The following is a 10,462-nucleotide window of genomic DNA, read 5'->3' on the forward strand; positions in this document are numbered from 1 at the left end:
GTAAGGAATTCGAGGAACCAAACACACCTGCACAGTGTAGGCAATTTAGAAAGACATACCATAGATTTGAAATCCGTTCTGGTACAACCTGCGCTGACCGGCCCACGGAACAAACGCCTGAGTTCCAGACCCTCCCTGCCACCTCTCCCATCCTTACCTTGCCCCGGCTCAGCTCTCAACCCCGCCGCTAAAGAGGTCAGCTTTGCCCTGCCTCTTTTCATGTTCATGCAGTTTAAACAGCACCCTCTTCCTGAGATGTCTCAAATGCCTCCACACAGGCGTATGGTCTATCAGAAAAATAAATAAGAAAGAGCATTTTCTGTGAAAGGCGATGCTTTGATGCCCTCCTCCCTTCCCAGCCTGTCACAGTGGCAGCCGTCCTTGACTTTGGAGGCCTTTTGTGAGGCTGCTGAGAGTTTATTGAACATCTGGAACCCCTGTTGTGGACCAGTCTCTGTACATGCATGGGCTGCCGTCTTCAATGTGTGCATAGATACAAAATGTTGAAAATTAGGTGCTCTCCCCTACACACCCATATTTCACCTAAATTTTTATCATAAATTTAATCACTCCAAGAATGTGTTTTAAATATAGACATTGAGCTAATAAAACTGTTTGATCACTTTTTACAAAATTTATTTACTTCTAGGCATGGCACAATGATTAAATCCTCACCTTGCAAGTGCTAGGTTCCCATATAGATGCTGGTGCGTGTCCCTGCTCTGTTTCCCTTCCAGTTACCTGCTTGTGGCCTGGGAAAGCAGTCAAAGATGGCTCAAAGCCTTGAGATCTTGCACCCATGTGGGAAACCCCAAGGAACCTCCTGGATCCTGGCTTCAGATAGGCTCAACTCCAGTAGTCTGGGGAGTGAACCAGCGGATAGAAGATCTCAGTCTCTCTGTAAATCTGCTCTGTCTTTCCAATAAAAACAAACAAACACTAAAAAACAAACAAACAGACAAAAAAAGCTATTACTTCTTTAAAAGTCAAGACAGAGCAAGATGGAGTCCAAGAGACCTTTCATCCACATATTCAGTCCCCAAATGCTTGTACTGGCCAGGGCTGGGCCAGGTTGAAACTGGGAGCCAGCAGCTCCATCCAGGCCTCCCAGATGCACAGCAGGACCCTAAGGACCTGAGCCATTGTCAGCTGCTGCCTCCCGGGGCACACAGGAACAGGAAGCTGCAATGGGAAGCCACGTCAGCACTTGAACCAAGTGTTCCTGTGTGGGATAAGGACATCCCAGGCAGCTGTGCAGAATGCTGCCCCCTTGCCTCCTCCACTCACATGTCCCCAGCACACTCTGAACTCCACAGTAACTCAATCCCCACATCATTCTTGCTAACAACATGTGTGTAGCTCTTCCTGAGCAGTCCATGCTTTTACATTATTCATTCTGCCTTATGAAATTACCATACACTTCAGTTCCTCCATCTTGCTATTATATATATAGTGTGTGTGTGTATATATAGTATACATATCATACAGTGTTTGTACAGTCTATACATACTATATATGTATATATGTACCATATGTCTATATGTACTATATATGCACATATGTATACAGTATATAGTATGTGTATATCCTATATATAGTATATGCAGTATATATACTATATATAGTATGTATATAGTATATATAATGTTTTTCATATATATGGAAATTAGGAAATACATTTTACATAAACATTCTAGTAGTCTATGTACCTAATAATATATAAATATATTTTAAAATGAATAATCATTCAGGATAGCTTTAGATTCACAGCAAAGCTGAGAGGATGTGGAACATCCCCACACATTTCCTGGCCCCACACCTGCACAGCATCGCCCACTGCCAGCCTCCTGCTCTGGTGTGACACCCTTGCTGCAACTGACAGACTGACAGACATCACTCACATAGTGGATGGCCCAAGGCCCCAGCCTCACCTCATGGTTCACTCCTGCCGCTGTGGAGTCTACAGACTTTGAGAAGTAGATCCCGATGGGGTCCTGCCATTGTAGCCTCTCAGAGAGTGGGGTCCCTGCTCTAGGAGTCCTGTATGCTCTCTGCCTCTGCACCCCTCTCCTCCCCAGTCCTCCCTCCCCCGCAACCACTAATGCCTTTACTGCCTGCAGTTTTGCCTTTGCTAGCATGTCCTACATCTGCAATATTTCTGCCCTAACATGCTCCTCTGCTCCCAAAGATACGTTGATGAGCTTTCAAAAACATCCTGTGACTTGAAGGAAGACCCCATGTGTCAACTGTATGGCCCCCAATCACCTTGTGGTGAACAATGAAATGAAAATATTTTTCCTGAGAATGTGTTTTTCCATACTTTCAGGAAAATATGAACAGTTGACTTATCCAATTAAAGAATAATAAAATGTGCTGAGTGCCTATGAAATTCAGGACCATTCTAATAGGCTTGCAACATACCCACGCAGGAGTTACCATGTTCACCCGAAGTGTTTAAAAAAAATTTATTTATTTATTTGAAAGGTTGAGAGAAAGAGTAAGAGAGAGAGACAGAGAGAGAGAGAGAGAAAAAGTATTTTACTGCCCAAAGATTTTTACTGGCCACAACAGCAGGGGCTGAATCAGTTGAAAGCCAAGGGCCAGGAGTTTCTTTGGGGTCTCCCAAGTGGATATAGGGACCAAAGACTTGCCCCTCTCTGATGTTTTCCCAGGCCATTAACAGAGAACAGAATGGAAGAGGGGCAGTTGGGACACAAACCAGTGCTCATGTGGGATGCTGGTGCCACAGTCAGAGGCTTAACCTGCTACTCCAAAGCACCAGCTCTGGTGCACCCTCATTCTTAAAAACCAGGAAACTGCGATGCAGAGAGCTGAGGGTGTGTGCAGGGTCACGCCAAGCTTAAACGGGGAGCCGGAGATTATGCTCCACCACCCACGCACCTTTCTTCCTCACAGGTAACATCCAGCAGGTGGGAGTCAGCATGCAGCTTTTAGCATCTTTCTCCTTGAAACACTCAAAATGTACAAATGAAACCAAGAAACTGATGGCCAGGAAGCCCTTCTGACAGAGGATGCCATCCTGTTCAGGGATGTGTGCTTCTTAGCCACGGCTGCATCCCAAACACATTTCCAGGAGGCCTGGATATTCTACAAGAGACAGGTTGGGGCCCAGCGTGATAGCATAGCAGCTAAAGTCCTCAGCTTGCACATGCCAACATCCCATATGGGCACTGGTTTTGATCCCAGTAGCCCGCTTCCCATCCAGCTCCCTGCTTGTGGCCAGGGAAGGCATTCAAGGACGGCCCAAAGCCTTGGGACCCTGCACCCACCTGGGAGACCTGAAGAAGCTCCTGGCTCCTGGCCTCAGATTGGCTCATCTCCAGCCGTTGTGTCTGCTAGGGGAGTGAATCATTGGAGGGAAGATTTTCTCTGTCTCTTCTCCTCTCTGTATATCTAACTTTCCAAATAAATAAATAGAAAGAAAGGAAGGAAGGAAGGAGGAGAGGGAGGGAGGGAGGGAGGGAGGGAGGGAGGGAGGGAGGGAGGAAGAGAAAGAAAGAAAGAAAGAAAGAAAGAGAAAGAAAGAAAGAAAGGAAGGAAGGAAGGAAGGAAGGAAGGAAGGAAGGAAGGAAGAAAGAAAGGAAAGAAAGAAAGAAAGAAAGAAAGAAAGAAAGAAAGAAAGAAAGAAAGAAAGAAAGAAAGAAAGAAAGGAAGAAAGAAAGAAAGAAAGAAAGAAATAGAAGACAGGTGGGGTAGCTGGACTTTACATGGGATGTTCCTTGAGGTTTAAAAAGACACCAAGCCTGCTCCAGCCCTACCTTCCCAGATGGTTCCTCTGGAGGACACCTCCCTTGACTATGAAAGGAAGAGTTGAGATTGTTAAACAGAAATTGTATCAATGCTGCCATTTCCATCTACAGTTTATCTGAACAAGCAAAATCTTTCAAAACACGATTGGTTGATTGATTTGAAGGGCAGGATGGCAGGTCTTTCATCTACTGGCTCCCTCCTCCAGATGCCCACACAGCTGGAGCTGAGCCAGGTTGAAACTAAGAGTGAGTGAGTGGCTTGGGCTTCATCTACTGCTTTCAGGCCCATTCCATTGGCAGGAAGCTAGATCAGAAGTGGAGCAGCCAGGATTCCAACAAGCACTCCAATATGGGATACCAGCATTGCAAGTGGCAGCTTAATCCGCGGTACCACACTGCCCCAACAACATTCTAACACATACCCATATTATCTGTGTCTTAAACTCTACTTAGGTCTTAACAGGAATGTATATGTGGTTGGGAAAAAACAATAAACCCCACTCTGGGTATGTGATGCCTACATTAGAAAAGGTTTTGAAGGACTGATATGGTGTCACAACAGGTGAAACTTCCACCTGCATTGCCAGCAGCATCCCATATGGCAACAGTTCTAGTCCTAGCTGCTGCATTTCTAATCCAGTTCCCTTCTTACACACTAGGAAAGTAGTGGAGGATGATCTAAGCCCTTGGTCTCCTGTACCCACATGAAAGACCTAGAGGAAGCCTCTGGATCCTGACTTCTGGCTTTTGGCTTTGAATCAGGTCAGCTCTGGTAGTTGTAGCCATTTGGGAAGTGAATCATCAGATGGAAGACCTTCTCTCTCTGTCTCTCTGGCTGTCTCTCCTCTCTGTAAGCCTTCCTTTCAAATAAACATCTTTAAAAATTGTTTTTGAAGTGTCCCTTTACTTGACATCTCGAAATTTTCTGCATCCTAGGGAAATAAATCATTTTTTAAAATAAAGATTTATTTAAATATATCTTTTGGGCCCGGTGGTGTGGCCTAGCGGCTAAGGTCCTCGCCTTGAACGCACCAGGATCCCATATGGGTGCCAGTTCTAATCCCGGCAGCTCCACTTCCCATCCAGCTCCCTGCTTGTGGCCTGGGAAAGCAGTTGAGGACGGCCCAATGCATTGGGACCCTGCACCCGTGTGGGAGACCCGGAAGAGGTTCCTGGTTCCCAGCTTCAGATCAGCGCAGCACCGGCCGTTGCGGCTCACTTGGGGAGTGAATCATCGACAGAAGATCTTCCTCTCTGTCTCTCCTCCTCTCTGTATATCTGACTTCACAATAAAAACAAGTTTCACTCCCCTAGCAGCCACAATGGCTGGAGATGAGCCAATCTGAAGCCAGGAGCTTCTTCCAGGTCTCCCATGCGGGTGCAGGGTCCCAAGGCTTTGGGCCGTCCTTGACTGCATTCTCAGGCCACAAGCAGGGAGCTGGATGGGAAGCGGGCCTACCGGAATTAGAACTGGCCCCCAGAAGGGATGTTGGAGCATGCAAAGCGAGGACTTTAACCACTATGCTATCACGCTGAGCCAGGGAAATAAATCTTAATACAGGAACTATAAAGAAAAATTAGGTAATTGGGAAAGGGGAGTCAGAAAAGTACAGCTAACTTATCAGACTGACCAGAGGTTCCCTCAGGTAGATTCACTTTAGACACAAAGCACATACGGAAGTTGAAGGCTGGGAAGAACTCTACAAAATAGCAAACAAGTGCCTAATACTCTTTGGGAAGTCTTCATGGGAACAGCTACACTGCCACCTGCAATGCTGAGGTATCCCAGGTAAGAGTGCTGGTCAGTAGTCCTAACTTCTCTGCTTCTGATCCAGCTGTCTGCTAAATCACCTGGAAAGTAGCAGTGGATGGATCAAGTACCTGCACCCCTGCCACCCACATGGGTGACCTGGATGAAGCTCCAACTCATGACTTCAGCCTAGACCAGCCCTCCCCATTGTAGCCATTTGGGGATTGAGCCAAGGGACAGATCTCTCTTCTGTCTCTTCCCACCCCTTCAAAGAAATAAACATGTGTTTGAAACAAACATGATGGAAACAAGACAAGCCAACTTATGTACCTGCAGATGAATGGGACACAGGCGTCTATGAGGATTCTGGCCCACACCATAGGTGGGACAACCCAGACCTGTCCATGCCCTGGACTTTTTGAGGGGTTCAGTGTGCTTGGTGGGCTGGGGCTTTGTCAGGTTCAAGGCATGGGTGCATTTTGAGACACAGGTGGGACAGTGATGCTTTCACAGTCTCCACACTTGCCCCAGTGGCTGCAGTGATGAGCTGTGTGCACAGGGAGCAGTGGTAAGCTGCAGTGCTCACCTGGGATCCCCTTCCCAAACACCTGTCCCTTCAAGGTACTTGTTGCTTGTCTTTGAGAATTCACATCTTTAATTACAAGGTGTGTCTGCCCCTATTTTAACAGACTTTTTGAGATATAATTTACATATCGTATAGCTCACCTATCTAAAATGTGTAAATCATGATTTTCAGTGCATTTCAGAGTTGTACCTTTCTATCTATAGACCCAAATCTTTCTTCGTAATAGTTCTTTTTCTTCCTCTATCCCATTTCTTCTCAGTTTTAAGATTTGTTTATTTTTATCAGAAAGGCAGATTTACAGAGAGAAGGAGAAACAGAAAAATCTTCCCCCAAGTGGCCACAACAGCCAGAACTGAGTCAATCTGAAGCCAGGAGCCAGGAGCCTCCTTCTGGGTCTCCCACATGGGTGCAGGGCCCCAAGACTTTGGGCCATCCACTGCTGCTTTCTCAGGCCACAAGCAGGGAGCTATATGGGAAGTGGAGCAGCCAGGACTAGGACCCATATGGAATCCCTGCACTTGTAAGATATAGATTTAGCCCCTGAGCCAACATATGGGTCCCTTCTCTTGAGTTTTGAGCTTAGTCCTCCTGGATCTTAGCCCACCCCTACCCCAGAAGTTAGGTTTTCTGAGTGACTTTCATCCCTGTATTGATGTGGCTAATTGAGTTATCATCCCTGCTTGCTCTTCCAGATATCATGTTAATATTCTCAACAGAGACCAGTCTCCTACATTCTATTAAAATTTGAAATTTGAATATTCATTTATATATTTGTATATTTGCATTTTATATAATATACATAATATATTACATACATAAATAGTTATATGTTTTTAGGGATCTGATTGGATCCTCTTGCCTGAACTTAATTATTTCCAGATCTTTCACAAGATGCTTTCCACAGGTCCCTCTAGTGAAAGGCATCTTTTTGGGTATTCAGTTTGGCTTCTCTTTCTGAGTGCTAGGTCCCTCCCATGACATCATGATGATGATGGTGATGGTGGTTGCCCACATGTGGCTCAACGTGACCTACAGGATAAGCTATAGCAGTTAGGTTTGCAGACCCTAGAAAAAGCCCATGAGTGTTGGAAAATGGAGCAAATTCCACTGATTTGAACATCCAGCGACCTTCTCCCCAGACCCACAGAAGGAAGACATGCACATGGAGGTGCATGACTCTCAGGCCTGCCCCCACCACGGGCCTCTGCCTGTATCCTGTAGAGGTGAGACCTTAGCAGGCCAGAAAGTCTCTCCCTTGGGAAAACAGGAGCCACAAGAGAGCACTCAGAGACCAGTGTTAGCTAGCATCCCTGTCCCAACAAACAGACCAGCTCCATAAGTACCTGAAGTGCCCTGGGAACTGTGTCTTTGAATGGGCACACCCTGTTCCCACGTTCTTCATCTTGCTGGGCTCCTGGCTGTCCTTGTGCCACACCCTTGTCTCTGTTAGCCAAGGGCCTAACTAAGCAAAGAGCCCACAGAACCTCGCCACCTGCCCTCTCTGCTGGTTTGGATGAGTCTTAGGGATGCAGAGTCCTGCCTGGAGCGAGAAGGATTAGAAAGTGGGGTTGCACCAACACAAACAAGTTCTACTGACTTTTACTTTTAACCTCCACAGAGAGATTCGGGTTGGTGGGTGGATTTCAGAATAGAGGGGGGTCTCTCAGAAAACTGAGAAATTCTACTCAGCATTGTGGGCATGCATAGGTGAGCTCGGTCAGCTGTGTTGGATGTATTTATTCTTTAGCTCAATGACCAGTGTATCATCCTCTTCATGGGAAAGACAAGAGGGAGGAGGAAGTGTCAGGGACTCCAACAATGCCATGAGGAGTCACTGGGCATGAACAAAAGGCAGCTCAGGTTGCTGACTCCCCAGGTGAAGAGGTGGCCCTCAGGGCCCGTGGTGTCTCCCATCCATCTCCATGGTTTCCGGGGAGCCTGATCTCCTCCAGAACCTGTCAGGGCTCCACCGAGGTCTGTGGTGGACTCCGTTATGTCTTGGTGGGCCCCCGCCAGGGTTGGAGAAGTGGGGGTAGTAGAGAGCTGTGTCAAAAGTGCTTCTCAGGGACAGGCATTCTCTCTAGAAAAGGAAGAATCACTGGTTTGAGAACTGTATCTTTCCCAAGGCTTCCCCATGACTGTTCTAGAATCCCCACACCCCCACCACCCCGACACTCCTCCTTTCCGTCCTTATCCCCTTCGCCAACACTTGCTGTTTCTCTATGGACTCCCTTTCCTGTCCATCCCCTCACCTGGGACTCCTGATAGTCAGACCTCCCCACCCCCGCCCTTCCTAGGTTCTCTCCTAGGAGAGGTTCTTTCTTAGGAACTCACAATGAAGTAGAAGAGTCCAGCAAAGAGTCCCACGGCCACCACAACTGTAAACAGGGTGATGAGGGTGATTTCCAATGGCTCCAGGGAACTACTAGGCTTTAGCAAAGTAGTACTGCTTGTGCTGATTGTGTTGGAGGTGGTGAGCAGTCCAGTGGAAGCAGATGGGCCAGAGCTCACACTAGATCCAAGGTTGGAGGCTGGGCTAGTCCTGCCTGAGACTATGCTGGTCCCACTTGAGGCTGTGCTTGTTCCATCTAAATGTATGCTGGATGTGGTATTAGAGGTTGTGCTGGTCCCACTTGAGGCTGTGCTGGTCCCACTTGAGGCTGTGCTGGGTGCACTTTTGGTGGCTGTGCTGGTCCCACTTGAGGCTGTGCTGGCCCCACTTGAGGCTGTGCTGGCCCCACTTGAGGCTGTGCTGGGTGCACTGTTGATGACTGTGCTGGCCCCACTTGAGTCTGTGCTGGCCCCACTTGAGGCTGTGCTGGTCCCACTTGAGGCTGTGCTGGGTGCACTGTTGGTGGCTGTGCTGATCCCAGTTGAGGCTGTGCTGGGTGCACTGTTGATGACTGTGCTGGGTGCACTTGAGGCTGTGCTGGCCCCACTTGAGGCTGTGCTGGTCCCACTTGAGGCTGTGCTGGCCCCACTTGAGGCTGTGCTGGGTGCACTGTTGGTGGCTGTGCTGATCCCACTTGAGGCTGTGCTGGGTGCACTTTTGGTGGCTGTGCTGGGTGCACTTGAGGCTGTGCTGGCCCCACTTGAGGCTGTGCTGGTCCCACTTGAGGCTGTGCTGGTCCCACTTGAGGCTGTGCTGGGTGCACTTGAGGCTGTGTTGGTCCCAGTTGAGGCTGTGCTGGTCCCAGTTGAGGCTGTGCTGCGTGCACTGTTGGTGGCTGTGCTGGCCCCACTTGAGGCTGTGCTGAGTGCACTTGAGGCTGTGTTGGTCCCAGTTGAGGCTGTGCTGGTCCCAGTTGAGGCTGTGCTGGGTGCACTGTTGGTGGCTGTGCTGGCCCCACTTGAGGCTGTGCTGAGTGCACTTGAGGCTGTGCTGGTCCCAGTTGAGGCTGTGCTGGTCCCAGTTGAGGCTGTGCTGGGTACACTGTTGGTGGCTGTGCTGGTCCCACTTGAGGCTGTGCTGGTTCCACCTAAGGTAATTGTGCCAGAGGTAATAGGATTTGGCCCAATATTGCTAAACATGCTAACCTCATTATAAGTCAATCCTAATCATGTATATATTGCATATATTTTCAATATATTCTTTAGGCATCACATGAATAATGTTATTTTATTTAATGCAGTTTTAACCCTGTACATATATAATATTATTACCAACAAAAATTATGTAGTTACTGATTAGAAATATTGGCACTTGCCTAACTTTATACAGCTAGTAACAGCTATAACAACAATTTTACCCTGACTGTTGAATCTATACTTTCAAGAACTAAGTAAGGTAAATCACTTTCCCACATAGCCCCGATGGCAAAATCCTGTGACCTAGAGTTACTGGTAGATAAGCTTATTGCAAGTTCTCTTTTACAAGATCCAATATACATATCATATTAAGGACCCTGTAGGAAGGCAAAACTAGTAGATTTTGATTAATTCTTTCTTAAAATAGAACTGCTCAGGCTCAGCCCAATGATTCAATGGCTAAATCCTCATCTTGTGAGTGCCAGCATCCCATACGGGTACCAGTTCATGTCCCTACTGCTTCATGCCCATCCAGCTCTTTACTTATGGACTGGTAAAGCAGTAGAGGATGACCCAAGGTCTTGGGACCCTTTTCCCATGTGGGAGACCCTAAAGAAACTCCTGGCCTCTGGGTTTGGATTGACAGTTTGGGCGTTGTAGCCATTTGGGGAGTGAAACAGCAGATGGAAGATCTTTCTGTCTCTTCTTCTCTCCATAAATCTGATCCACCTTTCTGCTAAAAATAAAACAAATCTTTAAAAAAAAAAAAAAAGCAGCAGTGAGGTACAATTCATGTAAATGTCAGACCATGAACAACAACAACAAAAA

At 47.3% G+C, this 10,462-nt stretch overlaps 1 protein-coding gene across 1 annotated transcript; it reads right to left on the minus strand.

Annotated features, from left to right (window-relative positions):
* Window positions 1-7,908: 7,908 nt before the first annotated feature.
* Window positions 7,909-9,637, minus strand: MUC21 (mucin 21, cell surface associated). The gene is made up of 2 exons (XM_058669895.1): window positions 8,441-9,637; window positions 7,909-8,186 (listed from the first exon to the last, which is right to left on the minus strand). The coding sequence occupies exons 1-2, from the start codon at window positions 9,635-9,637 to the stop codon at window positions 7,998-8,000; spliced, it is 1,386 nt and encodes a 461-aa protein (XP_058525878.1). The 3' UTR covers window positions 7,909-7,997.
* Window positions 9,638-10,462: the final 825 nt, after the last annotated feature.

This window comes from Ochotona princeps, chromosome 1, assembly GCF_030435755.1.
Source record: "Ochotona princeps isolate mOchPri1 chromosome 1, mOchPri1.hap1, whole genome shotgun sequence".
Lineage (NCBI taxonomy): Eukaryota > Metazoa > Chordata > Mammalia > Lagomorpha > Ochotonidae > Ochotona > Ochotona princeps.